Here is a 24,813-nt window from a genome sequence, read left to right as displayed (position 1 = left end):
GCGGCCGGGCGGCAGCAGCAGCGACCCATCCTCCGCCGCTGAGGACCACCGGCCGCTGGGGCAGCCGGAGGAGGAGACCGCGGAGAAAAGCGCCGCAGCGGTTGCTCTTTTCCTGCCGCACGGGGACGACGTCGACGCGGAATACGTGCGGCTGCTGGTCTCTGGGCTCGTGGAGGAACCGGGCGAGAAACCGGGCGACGAGCCGGGCTTCCTGCTCTTATTCTTGTCTATGGTGCAGATTGGGGGGCCGAAGCACCGCCGAACTGAGCCCAACAGCTGGCCGGCTCTGCTGGCATGCAAACAAGGGGGCGGATCAGCCCCCATGCGGTGGGTGAATTTTAGGCTGCCGCATCCGGAGCGCCTCTCGTCCCCCACCTCCTCTTCCTCCTCCTCCTGCACCTCACCCTCCTCCCCCGTCTCGGCCAAATCCATGCGGTTTATTTGGAACAACATTTTCAGCAAAGGATCGCATATGCTGCAGTGTCTTTGTGGCAGGAGCCTCAAGAAAAACAAGAACCCAACTGGTGAGTTTTGTTGTGTGTGTGTACATGTGTGTGTTCCTCCCCTGTGTGTGTACGTGCGGGTGTGGGTGTCATAGAGAAAGACTTTGTTGCGTGTGTTTTTTTTTTCTTCTTCTGTGCGTGCGCGCAGGAATGTGCGTGCGTATATGCGCTCCCGAGACCGCACTGCTTGCTGGTGTTTCTCTGCAATCGCAGTTGTGCAGCAAGTGAGTGCACTACAGGGAGGGGGGGAGGAAGGGGGGATGGGGGGGCCACAGGGAGGCGGGAGGTGATAACTTATTAGCACAGAAACCGACTACAGTGGCGGTGCGTGCGAGAGAAGAGTGCGTTCGTGCCGTGCGTGGCAGAGATGCTGCAGAAAATCAAGTCTAATGCAGCATGCAGACCCGTTCAGGCTCCAGTAACCTGCATGATTAAACAGCACATGGCCTTATTTAGACTTCCACTGTGGATGTTCAGTGCATAGGAGAGAGTGGAGACAGTGTGCGTTTGTCTTATGGCTGCAGACATTTCAGTCAGACTGTGAACACAAACATCTCATGAGATCGAAGATGGGATGTGATGCTGTGCTCAAGCAGACCTCCTCGGAGGGAGTGACTTTTAGGGGGTCCTACAATGTTTAATCCAAGTTTTTCCATCCAGGTGAGCTGTTCATCGTGTCCAACCATCAGGCTCGGCACACTAACAGGCAACATGTCCATCTCCTCAACTTAGATCTGTGCAGATGTTACTTCAAAGATCCTCTGGGACAGCCCTCTGTCACATGTCCCCGGCTGTGTTCATCAACAGGCTGCAGGGTTGATAGAATAAAGAGTGAAATCCAGCTTAATTCAGCAGCAGCAGGTGCTTTGATTCTCTGAGTCATGCGCTTCAGACGGTTACGAGACACATTTGCTCAAAGCTTTGACCAAGCCGAATAGTTTGCTTTGTTTTAACACCGGATTTTCCCTCCCGTCTGATGGAGAGCACGGCAGAGATTGACACTGGCGTTGCAACAGGAAGTGGACATTGTTGACATTATTGGCTTATTGACACTGCATCACAGAGTTGGCCTCTATATCCTCAGCACAGTGTTTAGAGGACAACAGCAGGTCCCAAAGCAACTTTTTGAAGTCAGTTGGCAGTCAGATATTGTGTTTTTAATGATTCATCACTGCCTTTTGTTATCTCTGAGCTTCATAGGTGCTGCCTGACAGTATCTGTGTGCTGCTTATGTGTTTAAGAGCAGTGGTTCTCAAACTTTTTCATGTCAACGACCCCTAAACTGACACAACTTAGACCACGGACCCCCATTTGAGACTTTGAAATGTTGAAACCATGACCAAAACATTCTGTCATTGACTTACTTATTTTACTCTCTGGGCGGCTCCAGTGGCTCAGGAGGTAGAGCGGCCGTCCACCAGTCGGAGGGTAGGCGGTCTACATGCAGTCTACATGTCAGAGTGTCCTTGGGCAAGATACTGAACCCCAGTTTGCTCCCAGTGGCTCTTCCAGTGGTGTACAGGTGATGCCTTACATGTTAGCCTCTGCCACCAGTGTGTGAATGAAACACAGTCCATTTATTTAAGGATGGGATTATAGTAAGAATAGATTATCCAACTGATTTAGAGGAAGTCTCACAGTTAGTTAGATTTACAGTTGCATTTACAAAGAGTAACAGGTATTTTTGTATGAGTGGTCCAATACTTGATTGCTTCATAACAAGTTAAAAGTTTCTTGCAGTGTGTTGTAATGTATTTGAACCCTTCGTCATTATTACTATTTTTACATCTTATAGACTTATTGATAAACTAGTTGATAATGACAGTAACTATAGTTGCAGTCCAAATATAAAGCCAGCACTGCAGTTAACAGTGACCACTTCCTTAATGTAATGTCAGCCAAAATAATCTATACTAATTTCCCTTAGAAGTTGCTGACACATTAAATTATAAGTTACATATATTGTACGGACTGCAAGGAGAATACACTTTACGGGCAGGTCAGTGGCCTGCAGCTGGTTGCTATTCTGTGCCTTGCTCAAGGGCACCTCATCAAAGTACACCACAAACCAACCAACTGGCCCAATGAACGGCAACAATAAGTCGATCGTATATGAGTCGGTCGAAAGAAAATCAAACGCCAACTATTCTGACATTAATCGTTTGACTCATTTTTCAAGCAAAAACATCAAACGTTTTCTGGTTCCAGCCTGTTAAGTGTGAGGATTTGTTGCTTTTCTCCGTCATGTAGGACAGTAAATGAAGAGTCTTTGGGTTTTGGACAGTTGTTTGGACAAAAGAAACAATTTGAAGGCAGCACTTTGGGCTCTGGGAAATTGTGATGAGCACTTTTCACATATTTTTATTGTTAATCATGAAAATAATCGTCAGATAAACCTATAATGAGTACCATCATTAGTTGCAGCCCTAGTTGTGCTAAAATATCTGTGACTGGAGTGTTTTTCTCTCCTCTCCACTCTCCTTTGACCCGACCAAGCTAACCTTTGCTTAGCACGAATATTGTGTCTGTGACATTAGCCATTTCTAACCTTTCTAAAGCAACATTTAAAAAAAATGTCATGTGGTTGCACTGTCCCTGCCTGGTTGTTTGGAGCCATTAAGATATATTCAGGCAAAGGTTATGAGGCCTGAGCGGGGACCAGCAAGTTATCGCCACCGTATCTCTGAGAAGCGGAGACACCTACCAATCAAGTAAACACACGAAAAACAGAATTCTATTCAAAAGTAGGGAAGGTGATTCTGGAGAAAGATAGTTGATCATCAAATCCTTACGCTTGAGGCGGTATTTGGCCCGAAATTCTAACCCAAAGCATCAGTATTTGACGACCTGGGAACGAGACTCAACAATCAACTACAGGCAAAATTGCGTAGTGATAGCGAGGTTTATAGGGAATCAATGTAAATGGAGATGGTTTCACTCCATGGAGCATCAACAAGCCCATGTACACTGTACTCAGTTACCATAATGCAACATGTTTATTACTGTGGGCACTTTCCAAGTCTTTTGCTGCATTTATCTATACATTACCATCGCTATGTGGTGGTGTGGAAGAAACCACCGAGCAGTGAAAAGAAAAAGATAAAACAAAATGGACTGAGTGGATATTCTGATGGTGTGATGAGGTCAAAGACATTAATGCTGTGTCTCCTCTTTGTTCCTGAATGCTGAAGAGTCGTTTTTTTTTCTCCAGTTGTTTGAGTGATTGCGAAAGCACTGTCCCTCTGGTTTGGAGCTGATGTGTAAAAAGAACAAGGACGTAATAAATCAAATGAAGGCAGACGTAACACACAGTGTGTGTCATCACATTAACCATGAACAGCTCTGTGTTTGTGTGATGCATAAAACTTTGTTGCAGATAAATAAGACTACCAACCACAGACACATGTATAAGAAAGACATCTGTACAGTTTTATGAAAGGCTGGTAGGTCTTTCCTGAGGAATACATTTGTATCTACCAACAAACATTTAAAGAAAAGAGCCTGCCATGTGCGATCGACAAGTTATCTGTGGGAAAACACAAAAGCAGCGAGTCCTTAGCGCCAGAAATAATCCTCTAATCTTGCAGATTAAAGGTGAAACCAAACAAAACAAAGTCAATACTGATGTGTTGGCACAGGTGAACGGACTAATTTACTTAACAGTTGTACCAACTGCAGAATTTTTCACAGCCTCTTTCCGCCGCCTGCCAACACACCACTGCCTGCAATTTTCAGTGTCACAAGACGGGGTTATGTTTTTCTTTGTGTCCTCTGGGCTCTGTGTTTCCGCTGTAATTCCTTTTTATATTGTGCTCCTCTTTGCCTATTTGATGAATTGGCTTGAAGCTAGACTCGCTGGATTCATGAGAGAGCGTGTGTGCACCCCTGTGATACAGGGATATTAACAACACTGAGCCTAACCTCCTGACTGAAGTCACCCTGCAGTTTCAAACGCCGTCTTTAGTTGTGGAAATCATTAAATTGACAGACTTTGAGCCACTGTTGGATTTTTTAGTATACTTATGCCTGATTTTTGTCCTTTTGAAGTTAAAATAAATCAATGTCTTTCTGTTACATAGGCCACGATATACTGAGTGATGAAAGAGGGCCTGATTTTGACTTAAAGCAGCTATAATGAACTTTTTGTCAGTTCTGGTGGCCCTTTTTGATAACAGCAATATGAGCACCACCGCCTCCTGTGGTAAAGATCTTGATCAGACCAGCAGGTGAAAGAGAGATGAAACTTTTGAATATAGCTTTTTTAAAGCCGTTTGCTGGATGCATAGTGATGAGGTAATGTATTGATTAATAGCTGTAACAGTATCGATCACACCCGGGTCACATGTAAGCCTACAGCCAACAGATCTGGTTGATCATTTATAGTTATTTTCTTGAGAAAGCTAAAGTTATCAACAACAGACCAAAGAGCAGCTTCTTTACTCAATTCATCATCAGACGAAGAGTTTTAATCTAATTACTTATTAACATGGATAAATCAGAATGGGATCAGGTGACAGGCATTAAGAGTAAACGTAATGACTATATAGAAGTAGCCTTCTCGTTGAAGGCCATGAGATGTGGTTAAGAGCTCCTGAGAAACCAAGTAGATGGACCTTGAGTTAATGTTTTGATTGTCAAACTAGTTGACTGATTAAAGTCCCCCTCCAGTCAAAACTGGATTCACTTTGTATAATGATTTATGTGCAGGGTTTGATGTTAGAAGGCTGTTTTCACATTCATCTGATAAAAAACATTTTCTATGTGCTCAGTGAAAATCTGATTTTAAGAGGCGGGCCTTCCAGTGTGATTTGTGACATCACAAATAGTTTGGAAGCCAATCCTGGTCCACTGTCAAGGTGGCAATTATACTTTTTTCTGCTTAAACCGCAGGGGATGTTTAGCTAAATGAAAATACAAAACATTATCTTCTCAACTTGTTTTTCCCTTTTTATGTAATTGTGACTTGAACACCTTTAGGTCTGCGTGGCAAAATATACAAATTTAATTAATGACATTGGACTCTGGTGTACTTTTCATTTGTTGGGGGCATTTTATTGACTAAATTAATCAAAAAATGTCCTTTATCCTAATCCATTTTTCATCACTTCACATGTATCTGATGTGGCAATATGCTATTAAGCCATACTGAACTGGATTGTGACAGGCTCAATGTTTTGCCTGTATCTCTGGTGTAAAGCCAGCTGCAGAGATGTTGTTTAAATGCAAGCGATTGCAAACAGGAGTTCAGAAACTTGGCTTTTGCATATGTCGATTTGTCACGTGAGGTGATCGGCTAACGAAAGAATGCCTCACCCGCCCACACACGGTGTGAATGCAAAGAAGAACGGTATGTGCTGTACGCTGTCGTCGAGAGAAAACTAGGAAGTTCCCACCAGCATCCTGCAGCCAGGCTCACAGATTTATAGCAGCAGGCACAATTTAGCTGTCGCCTTCTCTTTTAATTAAAGAAAACGTATGAAGTCTCTCCCTTGGCGTCGAAGTGTGTATGTGTGGATTTAAGTGTAATACACACAGCAGTTGGTGGTGAAATATGGAGCGGGCTGTGGATGGGGAGGTGGCGGAGTTTTGCTGACTCAGCATTTGTTGGCGTTTTTCCTCTGAATTGCACTATTTAGTGAAGGTCCACCGGGAAAAGAGAGAAACAGCTTTGTTTAGTGTGTAGGGAAGTGTACAGTATATGTTGGCTCGCATCTGTATGTCTGTGGGCAGTTCAATAAGAAGCAAGCTAAAAGTTTCAGTTGTTGTTGTTAGTTATCTTGTTGTAGTAGTTGAGTTTTACTTAACATTTGTGTCATGAATTTTCTATTTAAAATTCTGTCTCTGTTTCTGTCAGTATCTAAAAGTTGAAACAGACCAAACCTTTGAGGAAACACAGCCCAGTGTCATGTTGCAGTGGCCAATCACACAAGCTGGCGGTCAGGCTAGCAAGCCTGTATGATTGAAACCACACCAGAGTGTAATGTAATGTTTCACGTGTGTGTCCTCAGTTTGGCTTTGTGCACCAGCTTAAACACTTCTTCCATCTGTGGATCACTGTAGGACTGGCATGATTTACCTACTCTGGCAGATCAGAGGCAGAGTGGAACGGGTCAGTAGGGGGGCACGCCATTTATCACGGCTAAATGCAACAGAGGGAACACAATGGATATTTCTTCAGTTTCAGTTTGGTCTTGTGCCCCATTTTAAAACCCCCTGACCACACTGTTTTTTATGACTCGCACCTAGCCAGGCAGACCCACAAAACAACTTTATGTGTTATATTAGCACAATTGTTAGGACTGAGGATAGGACAAAGGTGCTGATCCGGCTGCTAGGGGTGGAGGAGTCCGGTACAGAACACTCTCTCCTTTTTTTCCCTCTTTATAGGTGAATTCAGGTGAAACAGCCTCCCTCGCAAGCAGTTTGAGGTAAAAAATGGAGGATGTTTAACGGAACTCAGTGTGGGAACATTTCCTCCAGAAGGAAAGTCTAATTCTGCTCTTCAGTTTAGTAGTAGTTGTAGCACTCTGCTGTCCCACATTAAGAAGAGCACTCATCTGCCATGTCCAAACATGGCTCGCAGCCAGAGATCACTTTGCTGCTAGTTGGAGGGGAGAAAGTGTGGCGCGGGCCGGTCCCAGTTGGTGTGCCGAATGATTGGGACCAATATGCCGCCAGTCAGTGTGGTAGAGGACAAGGGATCCAAAGAGCTAACTTGGTACCTCCAGCCAGAGCATTGCAGCTGCATTAAAAGCCACCCCATGCTTCACCGGTCGAATGTGAATTCAGATGCAACTCTGTTCAGTAAGCAGGAAGGCTTCTGTCAGCTGCATGAAAATACAAACAGCAACAGCTGAATACATGCATGCATCGTTTTCTGTGAATGACTTGTGTGTAGGCAGACGGAGCCTGGAACTCACCTTTCTTTATATATGTGTTCAGTGATCAGGTCAGGTCCCGCTGCTATTTCTGTCCGAGACAGCTGAAACTGTGTGAATGGACTTCCACTGTTGTAAATGGGACTCCCTCAGCATCAGTATCATTCATTGTTAAAAGGAATGAGGCACAAAGTTACTCAATGTCTTGTGTCCCATGTGGCGTGACCCAGATAGAGACTTTCACCCTTTATAGCACATGTGGGCGTCTACGCCCACGCAGTCACATACACACATATGCCGGCTCACCTCTGAAGGGTTGCCATTAAGGCATTGTACTTTATATTTTATTCAGACGCTGGAGTATAGCTGTGGGGTTTGTGCCAACTTGGATCTGTGTCTGTAAGTGAAAGGCCGTCAAACACACACACACACACACACACACACACACACACACACACACTTCAGATTTATGTTGTTAATTTCATTGTATTTAAATACACTATGCAAAGACCTTGTGGATCAAAAAATATGCACATCATGTTTTCATCAAGCTTGCGACAAAGTCAATTTTGTGTGCGTCTCTCTCTGTCTCTGTCTCTCAGTTGCATGCAGTTACATTGTCCAAAGGTGATGAGTTGACAAAATAGTGACAGACATCATAGTGATGTGTGTCCTCTAAGGTCGCGTAGAGGGTTTTGGTGCAGTCCTCTAATATGCTCCCTTTATGCGTATGTGTGTGTGAGTGAACTCATTAGCTCACGTCCTCGTCGTCCCGAACACACTGAGTCTGCAGAAAGAACTTTATGACTTTGTCTGCTTTCATCTGAACATGTACGTCATACCTCACACACACACACACACACACACTCGCAAGCTGTCAACTAATCACACCCGTCACAAACACGTACAGCGCAGTCACACAGGTCAGTTATATAATCAGACCAGAATAAACCAAACTGAACTGAGCTTTGCAGGTGAAAAAGACAAAAATGATCCAATATCTCTTATGCAATATGCATCATGGTAAATCTGTATGGCTTCTGCTGTTGTCTTACACACTAGAGTAGAGTTTAGTATAAAAAATGTGCTCTTAAAGCACCTAAGGTTAGTTCATAATGATTACTAACATGATTTTCACAAGGTACAGGGATGCAGAAGGGCTTTAAAATTCACTAGGGGATTATGATGTTTTTTGTATTCATTGTTCATTTATTTATTTATTTATTCATTTATTTCATATTATTTTTCCTATTCATTTATTTTTGTTTACAGAAAGCAAAGTGGGTATGTATGTATATATATGTATGTGTAAAAATGTAGCTTTGTATGGTGAGGGGTAAGTGGATGCTGGTGAATACATACTTAAATCATTATAAAATATATAATTCATTATGGGAATAGTACATGTTTATAGAGGACAAAAGAAATCAATATATAAGCTATAAAACATAAGTCAGTGGTTGATAAAGTAAATTATATTTTGCAGGACATATTTGGTTATAAATGATATATTTTTATATATTTGTATGTGTATATATAAATTACCTATTTATGTATTTATTTATTTCATATATTCATAAGTAATGATTAAATAATGTATATTTAATGTAGTTGTTTTTACATGTTTGAAATAAAAAATTCAATCAATCAATCTCTACAGTTTGTTTTTTGTATTTATTTGCCCCAAACATTCATATTACTTTACTGTACATTAGCCATAAACTAGCGAGCAGTTTCATGCTCTGAGGGTGTGTGTGTCTGTGTGTTTGAGTTCAGGTCAATCACTGAACTCAGCACTCACCAGAGACTCCAGTTCTCTCCTCTCTCCTCCCCCTCTCCTGTCTGTAACATCTCATTCATAAAGTACAGTAGATTTCCCCTTCAGCTCCACTCAGCAGTCAACAGTACAGTACATTAACACCGACAATGGAGGTCACATCTGTGGCTCACTGCTGCAGTTAGGTTGAGGGAGGAGTCATTTCTGACCTCTCCTCCTGTCGGATTAAATCAGAAGCCAATGTGACTCTGGATGTTTATTCCTCAAGAAGGTCTGGCTCTGCACCCAACTCTCTGACTGTATATATGTATAAAGAAGCAACCTTTTGCTTACTTGTTGTTTAAAATTATTGATTAGAGCAGCTTTAAAACAGCAACTTCAAAGTTTAGCACGTAAGAAAGTGGTTCAGGTGGCGGAGGAGACTGTGGCAGCCAGTGGTGTTGACATGAGTACATCAGCAGAGTAATAGCGAGAAGTGTAAGGTCATAATAGCTGTGCTGCACACCTGAATGAATATGACTGAGCATTAGTAAACAGCTGGTAGCCAGACAGCTAGTGAATGAGCCACTGATGGGAAAGCATGAATGAAGCTGCTGATGCAAGCAGGGCATCAGCACTCTGCTCGCACTAATGATATGCTAGATATTTTATTTTAGAAGGACTGCAAACTTCTTCTCACATACAACCAGCTGACACACAGTAAATTTGGAGCGTTTAGAGGAGCCACTGGGAGTCTGCAGGAGTTGCTACTCCTGTATTGGTTAGATTTATGTAACAGACAAACAAAGAAGACAGAAACTTAATCTTGAATATCGTAGGAATGGATAAACTTGTTGCTGAACGTAGATTTGACACGTTTACGGTTTCATGTAAGGGACTATTTCTTCGGTAGAAAGTAGTTTCCCATGAAAACGGTCGACATTTTGGTCTGTAGCCTATCCTGGGCAACAGGTAGCCTACATTGTTTTTAAAAAGGGAAATTGCTGTTGGGATTTTCCCATGTAGTTTTCAATGCTGTGGGTATATACTGTGTGTAGGCCGGTACATAAAACGTTAAATGTTTAGGCACTGGACCTCTTATCTGCCATCAACCGCCCTGTTGCATTCCTGCTCTTAAAGGACAGTATTAAGGTGAAAGAGTGCAGTTATTGAAGGGTGTCTAACCAAGAAAAAACAGCCAGTGCTGTTGATTACAGCGTGACTCAGCAATGGAAACACTATAATTTTCAAAATGAAGCAATTAGGGAAAAGAGGAAAGGTGAATGTGTGTGTGAGCATGTATGTGTGTGTGTGTGTGCGTGTGTGTGTTTGGACAGCTCTCGCTCCAGGTTTCTGTCAAGAGAGGGTGAGTGCCGAGTGTTATTTTTCCAAGTGCACTTAAAAAGCAGCAGGGCATCAAAGGCTCCACTAAGAAGTGTTTTCACAGACTGAATGATAAGAAGCTGACTCGCTGCATAAAATGTGTTTAATTGGCGAGGCTGGAGATGCCGAATATACACTGTCACTGTGTTAAAGCATTAGAATGATTATACGCTCTATTTTTCTTTGACAGTATAATCCCAACTCAAGGTGGATTTACTTGCTTCACCCCGAGCTTTCAACCATTGTACACAGATGTTGACTCAATAGCTGTTATCTATAGCACTTTGTTTGGCCTTTAGTTAAGCAGGAAAGTTCATTCTTTACATTGAAGCAAACAACCCCAAATCATGGTATCATAAGTGTATTATGCTGACTGTGTTCCAAGCTTTTAAGTCCATTAAAGTGTGTTTTTTGTGGAAACGTGGACGCTACAAAGAAGTTGTGTTGTATTTAGCGAATAATTAGCTTTCTAACGCTACATGGACAGCAACTAATGGTAAGTTGTACCAACATTTTTGCAAACTTTCCAAGTTTGTTGTTTTATAATAGGGAAAATGAGTTCTAGACTGGGAAAATTCACGTGAATGCCCCTTCAAGTCAAAAATACAACGCGGAAAGTCAGCGAAAATGTCCATTATCAAGTAGTTTTAGATACCTAAACTTTACCATTCATTTGCAAACACTTCTTGTTCATTCATTTGAATCAAATACACAAAATAAGAATAGCAGAAGAAAAGAACTGAGTATAGAAATATTAAATAAGTCTACGTAATACAAACATCTGACTGACCTAAGACTTTTGGCCCAACTATAAGAGTAAATTCAAAAGAAAAGCTAAATATAATGTAAACACCGATATGAAGGCTCCATCACAGATTACTTCTTACTCTGAAGCTTTTTCTTAGCACCTCTTCTCTTTATCTCTTTCCGCCACTTCTTTACTCCTCCTTTGTTCCATCTCTCCCTCACACACACTTGAGCTGACTTCTTTCCTTGTCTGCGTTAACCTTTTGCTTGATGACAGCCCTGGCATGACATAATCGCCATATCTGTCCCAGTGTGTGTGTCCAAGTCTAAGGCTGCGTTGAAGGAGTCCAGGCAATTTTAGGACTGAGTTCTCACAGGGCCGATGGGCTGGTGTTTACAGGTGTGTGTTTGTGTGAGTGTGTTAGCCATGGATTTTGAGTTTATCCTGAAGGTAGCAGAAAGGAGAATAAAGGCTGCTTTGGGAAAAGCTGAAGCAGGTAAGATTCTCTCTACACTGGTAACAGATTTGTTAATTAGAGCTGCAACTAATGATTATTTTCTTTATAGATTCATCTACAGATTATTTCACATTTAATCGATTAATCGTTTAGTTTTTAAAGTGTCCAAAAATTGTGAAAAATGCTTATAACAATTTCCCAGAGTGCAAAGTGATGTCTTCATTTGTCCAACCAACAGTCCAACACCCAAAGACAATTCATCGTTTTTGCTTGAAAAAACGATGAATTGATTATGAAAATAGCTGGCAATTAATTATGAATTATTATCTATCAAACAATTGATTAATCGACCGACCGTTGCAGTTGTAGTGTGCATCTGTCCTTAGATAGAGGAGTAGGAGAATAGAGACAGCATAATGACAAAATTACTGAAACTATATGTAACATCCTCCAACAATGTCTTTCTGTGGTGTTGTTATGATTTGAACTATAAAATGTATTTTATATTGTTTGCAACTTTTCAAACTTGCAAAAGTTTGCTTCAAAATCATTTTGGATTATTGCTAATGGGAAATTGGATTTCTTTTTTCTTTTTGCTGAAAATGACTCTTTTGAGTCTCAATTATATGCTTGGTTAAAATAATTTCAAGGCTGTGCCGGGGTGATGCAGAGGCAAAACACCAGCTCCTTCTCTCTCCTTTGTTAACTTGAAATGAGGCTAAACTGGGTCCAGAAATGCTGCCCATTATCACTCTTTGCTAAGTAACACATCATAAAAGAGTGGAGACAGAACTCGGTTGACCTCATCCACTTCACAGGTCACAAAAAACAACAACCTGAATTTAAAGACATGTAATGTTAGACAAGATTCTTTTGACTGGACACTTGTAATCTGGTGTCCTACTCATCCGCATTATATAGCTGTCAATGATATGTTTGTGTGTGTGTCTATGTATGTGGTGGACCGATTAGGTCATGATGCACGCCACTAAAGCTTCTCATCTGTTACAAAGCAAAGCCATTTTCTTGTTGCATTTGCTTCTCTGAACTAAACTGTCTTTTCATATTTACTATAATGTCTCAGATTTAATCTGCAGCCGAAAGATACAGTAGTTTATGTGTCTTTAGGTACTCCTTCAAATCCTCTACTTTGAATTATTGCACTTGTTGAGTGTTGCGGTTGTAAGGTAGTCATAACACACAAAAAATCAAAGCTGTGATGGTGAATTAAACATGAGGTGGCAAACACCCCCGTGAATGCAAATACTGTCCCACATGGGTCAGTGTAGGTGATAATTCACTGGGCAACGCAAGCTCTTTTAATCAGCAGAATGCGTAGGAATATGCAGCCACAGAGCATGTTGACCTATTTATAATACCAATTCAAGAGAAGATTTAAACTTAAAATTATACTGGGGACCATCTTGGGCAGGTTTGGCGGCCACTCCAGGGTCCACTCCCTACTTGCCAGCAATGACTGCACTAGTCAATGTCATTGTCATACCACTAGTCTCTACCCAGTTGGTTGTGTCCGGAAAACCTTCAAATGGAGGTGCCCAGGAGGCATCCTAGTCAGATGCCCGAACCACCTCAACTGGCTCCTCTCGATGTGAAGGCTCTACTTTGAGCTCTGTCCGGATGTCTGAGCGCCTCACCCTATCTCTCAGACCAGCCACCCTATGGAGGAAACTCATTTTAGCCGCTTGTATCAGTGATCTCGTTCTCTCTGTCACTACCCACAGCTCGTAATTATAGGTGAGGGTTGGGAGGTAGATGGACTGGTAAATCAAAATCTTTGCCTTCCGGCTCAGCTCCCTCTTCACCACTACGGTCCGGTGCAACGCCTGCAGTACTGCTGGTGCCACACCAAACCTCATGTCTATCTAATGCTCCAGTTTCCCCAATAATCGTGAACAAGACCCAGAGATCCTTGTACTCCGGAGGGGGCAATCCACTGTTTTGCTTACCCTCATCTAGGCTTGATGGGCAATATGGGCCGTTGCTTCACCTCTATTGAGTGCGTGATTGGTCAGCTGAATGCTTCCTGACTGATGTGTTCTTTTAGCCAGCTCCTCATTCATTAATTTTTAATTCCTCCCATCTGGCTCATCCTTTCAACCCATCCACGTCTGAAACGATGATGGAATGAGGGATAATCAATGTCACGCTACTACTGCTAGCACTGCTTGATAGTGGCCAGCTAGAGGAGGCTGAAGTTTTGAAAAGGGACCGTGATATTGTTGAGGTGAACTTGCTTGGGTGATTTCATAATGTTTCAGTAGGCTACATTAACTCCCTGTCCTTGCAAGGAAGCATATGACCTCTTCATTTTGCACGGTGACCATCAACATGGGAATTCTGATTGATGCCCCTTATTCACGGTATTCTCATCAACAAATAAAAACAAATAAATGCTAGCAAAGGGCATTTAAAGCAACATTATGTAGAGACTGGAATTTTTTGTGATTTGGCGCCCAACAGTGCAACACCACTGTCGTAAATACAGTCACACAATTTTTAGGTGCTAACTACAAACAAAACTCATTACAGCATAACAATGTTGTGTTGAAAGAATGTTGTCTTGAAAAATACATGTATGTAACGCTGTGATCTTACCCTCTCACTGAAGTTACATAGTGCAGAAACAAGAGCTGGGGGGGCGGAGTGGCTGTGACAGAGACACCATTCACCCTATTACAAGACACTGAACCATCCAAATGATTTTGAAGCTGTTATGTTACCATAAAAAATGTACATAATGTTGCTTTGAGGCATTGCACAACGATGGAGAGATGTATGATGACATTCTTTCTGTCAAAGTCAGGAGCTGAATGCTTGACTGTTGCTACTGATGCCTTCATTAGTTGCAAACAGTTATGTTTTCCAAAAATGTGAGCGCGTTCAATGAACTCGAACACACCTTTTCTGAAATGGCAATACAAATTAGTTTAGTTCAAGCTGACCTGGAGCATTTAGAAGGTGGAAAAGGAGAATATGAAAGTCTTCACCTCTGTTAAAATGTCTTTCATTGTGTGTTTTGATAGTTAACAGACTCTCTGATTAACTGCTTCTTGTGAAATGAGGAGAATGGGAGCAGTTTCTTTCTTTTTTCCCCCCAATTTTAAATGAATTGTAATGCATGTTAACACTCATCTCAAATCCATTAGCCTGTTCTCTCTAAGGCCCTAGATAATGGACCGAGTTGTAAAATGGTATTAGTATTTTTAATACCCAAGGTGTGTGTGCCGTATTTATGTCTGTATCCCCTCTTAAATCGCCCTTTTACCTGTTCGAAGTGTTTCTCTTAGATCTGTATTATGGCACAGTTTGGATTAGATGCAGTCTTTGAGTAGACTCACTGGCTGAATGGGATCCTCAGATGTACAGTGCTGCTGTTCACAATGTCACCGAGAGGGATTTCTGCACACACACGTTTAAATACTGTATAGAGGGTTCCTTTAATCCAACAATGTGGGAAAAACAGATTAGTCAGAGGTCTCTTCAGTGTTACTGTCAGCCTCAGAAGTGCGTTTGCACCCTCTTCGTACCCTGCCTGTTGTCATGTCACTATTATTTATCTAAAAGGACAGTTATGCTGCATCATCTCAGTTTTAGAGTCAACAAAGCTAGTTTTTTTTAATCATTTTGTTGGTTATTGAATGTGTTTGTCTGCCTAAGTATTTCAGCCAGAAATCCCATATGACCACAACAATACAAAGATCCTTCTCCAAAACTCCACCACCTGCTCAGTTATCTCCCTCCTGCGCACGGCTGTGGGTGGCACCGAAAACACTCTCCTTTGTTGAGTCTGAAACGCTCGACAAAGTTTTTATCTCTTGTCACATTTCTACCTACGCTCTGTCTTCCCGTTATTCAAAACTAATTTTGTGTCTTGTTCAGTCAGGCGCACATACAGGAGCGTGTGAAAGCACTCGGCGAAGAACAATAATGCGTCTGTCATCAAAGCTAATCTCCTTCTTTGGGAAAACATGGAGCAGATAGATGACATATTGTCACTGTTTGTCATGCTGCAGCTAGCAAAACAAAACATTTTAAGCTTATGTTAAAAATGTGTAAATCTGTTAAAGCAAAAATCAAGGGGATTTAAACCAACTCCGGTATGCAGACTTTTATGTTTGACAAAGTCTTTTAATGCACCACAATCAAACAATGACCCAGCCAAGACCCGATTCACTCATTGCAGAGAGGCCAGCAGGTTACAGTGATGTAAAAATGCCAAGGCATGAGACTACAACCACTGTCATTACTCATTAATGGGTCAGGTCATGAGAAGTGCTGCTGGCAGAGGAGCAGTGGACTGGGAATTGTGGTTTCGCTGGGATTTGAAGAGTGCAGCTACTGGGAAACCACTTCATTCTGCTGTGGCTGTGAGTGCAACCACACAGAAAGAGAGTGAATTAGTATTGACCACTGTATTAGATTTCTCTGACAATGGTCAAGTGCGCACTGTATGCAGTACTGTCATTCTCTAGCACTACACTGCAGTGAAGTGTTTGCACTTAAAGGCTAACTCCATGAATTTTCCACAAGTTCTGCTTAAAAGGCAGTATGTATGAAATATGACAAATTGCCTCCAGTGATGTCATGTGATAGATAATGACTTAACAGATATCTATTTACATGAAAATCTTCCAGATTATTACTTTAAGTAAAGGATGTGGATACTGCACATTTACCTGACAAGTGCCTCTTGTGACTTTGACAACATTGTTTTCTTTCAACCATGACCACGATTATTTCCTAAGTATTGTTATGTTCCTAATGTTGACCATATATTAACCATTGCTGTGGTAGATCAGAAGTTAAAATAAAATACATGTCAAACAATCATTTGTCGAGGTTCTTGTAGGAACTGACAGGTTAGAAAATGCTCATGGAAGTGTCGTTTTAGGGGTCAGTTATTATTATTTTGATTAGTTGAAGTCCAACACCAAAAAAACAGCCACATTCACAATTTTTTTCACATTGTCTCTTGTCGCCTGGACATTTTAGTAGAAAATGACTTTTAATGCATTTCCTCATATTAGAATTTGGTGAATGGAGTTCCCGATCAACACGGGCACGTCACACGTTTCTGGTTTGATTTCAAGATATCTGGCATCCAAACAAACACTAGCAACTAATAAAAACAGTGACGGCACACAATCTCCATGCGGTGACTGAATCCAGGTGAAAGCTGCAGTCTCACAGAAGTAAGCCATCAAATCCAGTCATGATGTGCGGGTTAAGCAGAGCCATGTTTGGATAACTGAGAGGGGATGAAGTGGTTTCATGGCAGTCCGTTTCACTGGCTGCACTGCAAGATCTATTTAAAGAGACCGAGAAAGCATGAAATAACACGTGCTTCTAATACGCTGCTTAAACTGAATGATCCATCTGCGTTTCTTTTTATTGCTCACATACTTTCCTTATGTTGTCTTTTAGATTCACTCCCTAGTGCGTATCTTCTCCTCAAGACTTTTAATTAAACACTCAAACCTTCAGATATAAAGTGCCAAAAGTTTCGTAAAAAGTCATTGTAAACACATTCCAAAAAACACAGAACCAAACCTGACTGCAGTGTAACAAATGGTTGTGTCTCACTATACAATAAAGCTGACTGTTGCACTGTATTTTCACATTATATAAACCTTTTCCAAACACTCTGTCACCTCCACCGAGCTTTGACTTTCAGCACTCCCTCAAATCAAACTCTTGCTCGGAGGATTTCTCCACTCTGTAGTTATCTCTCTCTTCACCCCCTCCTCCCATCTTCCTCTCCACTTCTGACTTTTTTTGGGGGGGAAAGATCTGGAGCGATTATGTAACCGCTCTGACGCAGAAGTCTTCCATTTGCAGCCGTTATCATTTTGTGTGGAAAATTGTCACTGATGACTTAAGCCTCCTACCAGGCCTATACCTGCTCTGGCAGCTGCTGGTGACCTCTGAGTAGATAAATGCCAAAATGAAGGGAGATGACTGAAAACAGCATTCTATAAAACCACTGCTGTAAGAACCATTCCTATATTTAGATTGCATTCACTGAACGTATACGGGCCCTTTCCATAATCTTAAATAATGTGATTTCATTTAATGTATGACTTTATTTTTTTGTAAAAGTCCATTAACTGCCAGGCATGATAGGTGAGGGAAAGTTAGAGCAGACTATTCGTTTTCATACACATCCCCTGTCCTCCACAGTCTTTTTTTTTTTTTACAGATGGTCACTCTGGGGAAAAAGGCATGACTAACACGAATTGACTTTCACTGTTATGACTTCACACTTCAAAGTACCAACAACACCAGGAAATATTAGAACGGCACTTCCTGGGGATATCCCCTTAAAATGTCCCTGAAGATAAAAACAGGGAGCTTTTAAAGGACAGATCAATAGTTATATGTGAGGTGTTTAGTTGACCACGGTCCATGAAACCCTCTGTAACTGAGGCCATGCTGTTGTGAAGAGAAGTACTCAACCTTGGGGGTGTGTAGACGGGGGTTTTCATGATTCACTGATATTGTTTGGTATGCTCGGAATCAGAAATACAGTTAAAATACACAGTAATTCATGACTGCATGTCACCACACTGAACTGCACCACACAAAACTAGTGTAATGGCGCATTTAAAGATTGTGTTTGTAGGATTTAAGCGGGTCTATTGACAGAAATGGAACATAATATTCATAGTCATAGTTTTCAATAGTGTATCATCACCCTAAACTAGTGGTGGCTTGATACATTTTTTTTTATGCTTCGAGATTCAACATCACACCTGTGTAAATTGAATGTTGGAACAGGATCTAATCAGTCATATCTGTCTGAATCCACCGAAGTTCTGATACTGACGTTTGAAAAAGAAGCCGAGTGGAGCAAACTACGCATGTACAACTTAAAACGGGAGTCAATGAGCAAAGATTTGTGTGCCCTGGGCTGGAAATACAGCGTAGAACATTTTTAATCTGCATTTTTATGGCATCTGACTCTTGAGTTGGACTAAAAAGTTGGAGGACAGAACCTACGGCATCATGTTATTTTACACTAGTTGGCGGCTTATCTCCTATGAAAAATGACAGGGTAAAATGATGTCTAATAAGATTTCTTAAAAACCATATGATTGTATTCAGTCTTGTTGTTTCCAGATTAATCACACAGGCTTAATGCAGAAGATAGCATATTTGTTAATGCTTCTTATATACTGGTCGATCGAGTAAATTACATTAAATAGAGTGTTCCATATTAATAATAATATAAATGTAGTTAACAGTTTATGAGCTGATGCAGTCTAATAGAAGCTTTCTGACCAGTTTTCTGTCAGCAGCAGGTGATAGTTTGTGTTTCCTTCCTGATGGTGGCAGTGACACAACTGTGCCATGCACTTTATACTTACAAACAGCTGTTTACAGTTGATCTTGGGACCTGTAACTGCTGTGAAATGGCTCCAAGTGACTTTCCTGACTTGTTCAAATCAATAATATGCTCTTTCAGATCAATGCTGAGCTCTTTAGACTTTCCCATTGTAGTGTCTGTGGCTGAGTCTAATGGCTGTATCAAACAAGCCCTATTAAAATGGGCCCAGAAAAGTCACCAGCTGTTATCAGTCAGAATCACCCAGAAGAAGTTAAGAGGCCATGCTACAAAAAACATCTGATTAACACAACTTTCTCACCAAAATTGGACATTCAGTTTGTTGTATGTATATTTTTGATCCAGCAGATTTGGTCACATTTTCAGAAGACCTATAATAAATTCATTATGAATGTTTTTTGTGACAAAGTAGTTTGTGTTCCACTCATTCCATCACAGAAAAATGAGTTGTAGAAATCATTGGAACTGAAGACTGCCATGATGTACATGTTCTTTACAAGTGGATGTAAACTGTAGGTGCTAGACACACCCTTGCATTTACAACACCTGAACTGTTTGATTTTGAGCCCAAACATCATCTAATATCTTTAACAACTCTCAAGAAAATCACGCTGTGCAGTAGGATTTAGGATTCCAATGATGTTTTATGAACTGCATGCCAACCAAAGTAGAGGAAAGTTAAGTAGAATGATCCCAAAACTTAAGCCCTATAAGCAGGCTCACAAATTAAAAAGGTGTTTTGATTCAGTGGCTTCACCTGAGTTTATTCAGATAAATAGCAATGTGAGACGTAGCTCAACATGACTGTCAACAACAGTCTGTGTGTCTCTTCTATCATAATCAGCTGTCTTGTCCTCCGTCTTCTTTCAATCTTGACAATCAAGTCAATAATTTTGTATTTTAAATTTTACTCTATGTGTAATACAGGATCAATAAACATGAAAAATACATTACGTTTACATCTAAAATAAAATGCTTTAAGTCACCTTATCAAGACAATAATGTTTATTAATGTACAGTGTATTTTCCTTGTTAGTTCAGTTTAACTGTTTTCTTTCTTTAACCTTTATAAAATGAGGGAGGTTTCCCAAAATGCTTTCTTTTCTGCACCTGGAAGCTGCCGAGTGCAACTGCAGTTGCACATGGGCAATAGCGATCAGGCAGCTGACTAGGCTCAGACCACACAGAAGCCCCTGACAGCGGTTACTTTTTAAATATCTGTTACTTCTTGCTTCAGTGTACAAGCTCTGCATGACAGAGACGGATGGAAAGATATTAACAAGCCAGCGGCCTTAACGTCAACACATGTCATAGCATGGAGCCTGAGAAGGAGAGTAAATGAGCTTGTTCACCTGGCGGGGTGTTGTGTTCACATCAAAAACCTGTGACTGCTGCAGGGTTAATTGTCTTGGGAGTAAATCCTGATAATATACATTCACAGTGCACACAATAGCGAGATGTTAGCAAGATTAAGTGTGTATTACAGTGGGTAAGTCCTAGAATGCCCTACACTCAGATCATCGGACAGGCTGTCAGCTCAATGTGATGCGGTTGAAGCGCATTTAACTCCTTCCTACGTACAAGATTATAAAGTATCTGCAAGAGGAAATAACGCATCCTTTCTCTTTTCAAATGAAAAATGGAATTCATAAGCATTTGGAGTGGCACTTAGTAGAGCTTCTACCTCCTTCAAGGCCCAACAGTCGCCTTTAAAATTGAAATTAACAAAAAAGTTCTGGGTCCGTCCCTTTATCCAGATCTGTACCAAAAGTTAATCGGGTCTATTCTGGGCTGAGACCCATCCTCCGTCCAAGTTTTGTGGAAATCTGTTTGGTAGTTGTTGTGTAATTTTGCTGACAAACCAACCAACAGACCAACCAACCAATCAGACAACGGTGGCTTCTCAAGAGGTGGTGTGGATGCTGCTGTGGCATCAGTTATATCAGAAGTGAAGAGTATATTTGATTGGAGGAAGAGCAGAGAACGGCCCTGACTTCTGCAAGAGTTTGATTCACCGACAGGCTCTGCTGGTGGTCGCGCTGTCCTGCTATTAATATGATTGGTTGAAGTTAGACAGTGATAGACAGATGGCAATCACCTGTCAAGGATTTTTTGAAAGTGCCTGTCCTTTCACAAACAGTCAGTGATCTAGTATGACCAGTAAAGCTTATGGTGGCTAACGAAACAAACAAAACTTTGGACAGAGATTGCTGTTTAACTGATGCTACTGTGTCAGGTGACTTTATAACTCTCGTCCTACTTTAAGCAAAAGTTAGACTCTCACTTTAAACTAATAGTGAGGCCTCAAGCATATCTATTACTAATTCTATTCAGAAACAGCAGATAATAGGCAGTAAACAAAGTCTCATTTATTTCTCCGTCTGTGATGATGCACATAACTTTGTCTGCGGTTGCTAGGTTACAAAGGCTGGCTCGTCTCACTGTCATACCCAATTAACCCCATTATCCCTTATCAGAAAATAATATTTGTTTACTTGAACCACCCTGACTCACGCATTAGTTTAACAGGCTCAAAGACACTACATATGTTTAACCGTGTCCACCCTTGTGGTACATGTATCCTTGTGAATTCACCAACCGACCAGATGTAAAGCCGTTTAACAGTGAAAGAAATTTGGGATGAGAGAGGAATAGGTATAAGAGAGAGAAAGACGAGTGCGAGAGGAGGGGGATTCAAGACGCTAGAGACGGCAGACAGAGATGGAAGAAAAGAGAGGGGGGTGTGAATGAATAATTTAGTCACTCCATTCCCTCTCTCCTCCTCCCTGCTGAGTTGGTGATGTTACAAAGATAGATGAGGGGAAGAACGGAGGAGAGGAAAAGAAAGGAGATTAGATGAGAGGAAAACAAAAATAGGAGAGAGGTGAAACTAAGAACAAGGAGAGAAGAGGAGGCAAGTTAAGGAGATGAACTAAGAGAGGAGGGGGCACATGGAAAAAGAAAGGAGAGAGACAAGGAGATGAGGAGAGGAGACGAGAGATGAAACACATGAAGGAGGGACGAGGAAAGTGGATGAAAGGACAGGAGACAGCAAAAGACAAGGAAAGGAGGATGAAGCACACAAGAGAGTAGACAAGGAAAGGAGGCAAAAGGAGAGGAAACGAGGAAAGGGGATGAAAGGAAAGGAGAGAAGAAGGAAAGGAGAGGAAAGGAGAGTAGAGGAGACGTGGAAAGAAGAGGGGAAGAGAGGAGACGAAACAGAAGGGAGAGGAGACAAGGAAAGGAGAGAGACAAGGAAGGGGGATGAAAGGAAAGGAGAGAAAAGGGGACGAGGAAGGAGAGAATGAAATGGAGTGGAGAGGAAGGTTGACGGTACATACAGAAGTGGCCAAGGAAAGGGGATGAAAGGAAAGGAGAGAAGAAGGAAAGGAGAGGAAAGGAGAGTAGAGGAGACGTGGAAAGAAGAGGGGAAGAGAGGAGACGAAACAGAAGGGAGAGGAGACAAGGAAGGAGAGAGACAAGGAAGGGGGGTGAAAGGAAAGGAGAGACAAGAGGACGAGGAAGGAGAGAATGAAATGGAGTGGAGAGGGAGGTTGACTGAACATACAGAAGTGGCCAAGGAAAGGAGATGAAAAGGAAAGGAGCGAGAATGAGACAAGGAAAGAAGATGAGAGGGGAGGAGGAAGGAGGAGACAGGGGGACAAAAATGAAAAAAGAGAGGAGAGGAGACAAGGAAAGATGACTGGAAAGGGGAATCGAGGAGAGGGACATGAAACAGAGTTTTCATGAGGTGAGAGGAGAGGAAAGGCAAGAAAACAAGGAAAGAGAAAGAGAAAAATAGGCTGTTGTATGTGAATGTGTTGCATACATTTAAGCAACAGTGTGTGTGTGTGTGTGTGTGTGTGTGTGTGTGTGTGTGTGAGAGAGAGAGAAAGAGAAAGAGAGAGAGAGATCCATCGGCAGTGCAGAAAGATGAAGTCACACGGTGGATGTAATTGATGCCAGATGTGCGCCTGTGCGTGTGTTATCCTCTCAGCATTCAGCAGGTGTCCTCTCCCTCCTTTTCGGAGACCCACCTGCGTCACTAATCACTCGTTACCTAGGTAACAGTGGACTTCCCCGTGTCTGCGCTGCTGTGAGTGTGTGCGTGTGTGTGTGTGGGCGGGTGTCTGAGTGTAAATTATGACTCATCCTGCTCAGTTCAGAGTGGCTATCCTCACACTCCTGTCTGGGGAACACCCACCCACCCACATCTGTTGCCTCCCTGTCTGTCTCTCTTCCCTCTGCTGTCCTCCGTCCCTGCTCTCTCTCCATCATCCCCTCTTTTCCAACTCTTTTCTCTTCTGCTGCCCACACTGACGTACAGATAATAATGTCTGTTTGATTTAATGTGTCTAATGCTGACCTGTTGCTTTCTCTCTGTCTGCTGTTTGCGCAGAGCAGGTGAGGAGCACATTAATTAGGACGAGCAGTCAGCATGACTAAACAAAGAAAAGAGCGCCACCTACAGAGATGCTGTGAGCATATCTATGACTAATCTGAACAGGTAAATCTTTGATTCAAAGGAATAGTGCAACATTTTTGGAACAAAACATTTATTTATTTCTTATTTGAAATATATAGGCTTGCATCTGTGATCTTGTTCTTTTAATATGGAACTTTTAATAATTAGATGCTCAAATATTAGACAATATCAGCAGATTTTTAATATTCTATTTTAAAAAACTAACAGATTGTTATCAACAAACATAACCATATTCTTGTCCCCAGTAGCCTATCATTTTCAAGTTGTTTTAATTAATGATTCAATTTAATAGTTACTTACTAAAGACGTGGGATGAAAAGATGTGTTCTTAATGAACTGATTATATGATATTTTGTTATCACCAATTGTTCCTGACTGCTGAGTGTTAAGTTTGAGAACCCCTGCTTTATTGGTTTCTTTGAAAGTTCATTCGCGGAGGAAAAACATTGCCAAAGGTTCTTTATTGATATGAATTTTTATCTTTAGTTGTTTATTGTTGAACCACTGAAGGCTGGTATTGTTTTTTTGAACTCCCACATTTTTTATTTTTGGTGAATATTACTTGAACTTGTCTGACCCTAACCTGCAAAAAGCAATTTGAAAATGTAGATGACAGTTGTCTGGGTATGAAAATCTAAGTCTGACAATAGCATAGCCGTCAGTGCTGACGATATTTTTAAATCCAATTGAATTGAGATGTGACCTTAAAATCGAAAGTCAAATCAGATGGTGGATCGTGACACTCCTAGTTACTTCTGTAACTTCAGTTACAAATACTGTATACCTACGTTGAGTAAGTAACATTATGGCCGTGATGTATATCTTCACTACCTTAGCAAGTCAAAAGTATTGTCAAAGTATTGGGGTCTTGAGGTTTCGGTGGACTCGGATTACGCCGGACAAGCTGTATGGAGCCATTTTATGTTTTTTATTATTACGTTTTAAAACAAAAAAAACAAACAGAAATTGGGTGAAATGTTCCTTTACCACTCCAGTAATATCTACAGTTGAACATCTCAATCCAAAACCATTCAAATTAACTTGCTGCTACAACAGTCTCCGCTCCTCCGGCAAGCTTTTCACCAGATTTTGGAATCCGACTGCAGGGATTTGTCAAGTAGCAGTGACATTCCCCTTCATTGGCACTAGGGTAAGTGTACAAAAGTATGTAGACAGTAGAGAGAACTTTAAAAAAAAAAATGCCTGCCACCATCCAGTTCCCCGTCTGGCTTCAAG

The 24,813-nt window shown here is 41.5% G+C and overlaps 1 protein-coding gene across 1 annotated transcript in view; it reads left to right on the top strand.

Moving 5' to 3' along the window:
- Window positions 1–430: 430 nt before the first annotated feature.
- Window positions 431–24,813, top strand: part of LOC140992114 (fibroblast growth factor 14-like) — a 68,291-nt gene continuing 43,908 nt past the window's right edge. Inside the window, exon 1 of the mRNA XM_073462373.1 lies at window positions 431–524. Coding sequence (XP_073318474.1) covers window positions 431–524 — 94 coding nt within the window. The remainder of the gene's footprint in view (window positions 525–24,813) is intronic.

Source organism: Pagrus major, chromosome 24, assembly GCF_040436345.1.
Source record: "Pagrus major chromosome 24, Pma_NU_1.0".
Classification (NCBI taxonomy): domain Eukaryota; kingdom Metazoa; phylum Chordata; class Actinopteri; order Spariformes; family Sparidae; genus Pagrus; species Pagrus major.
Note: the sequence above shows the minus strand (reverse complement) of the source record. Positions and strands in the feature narration are given on the sequence as shown.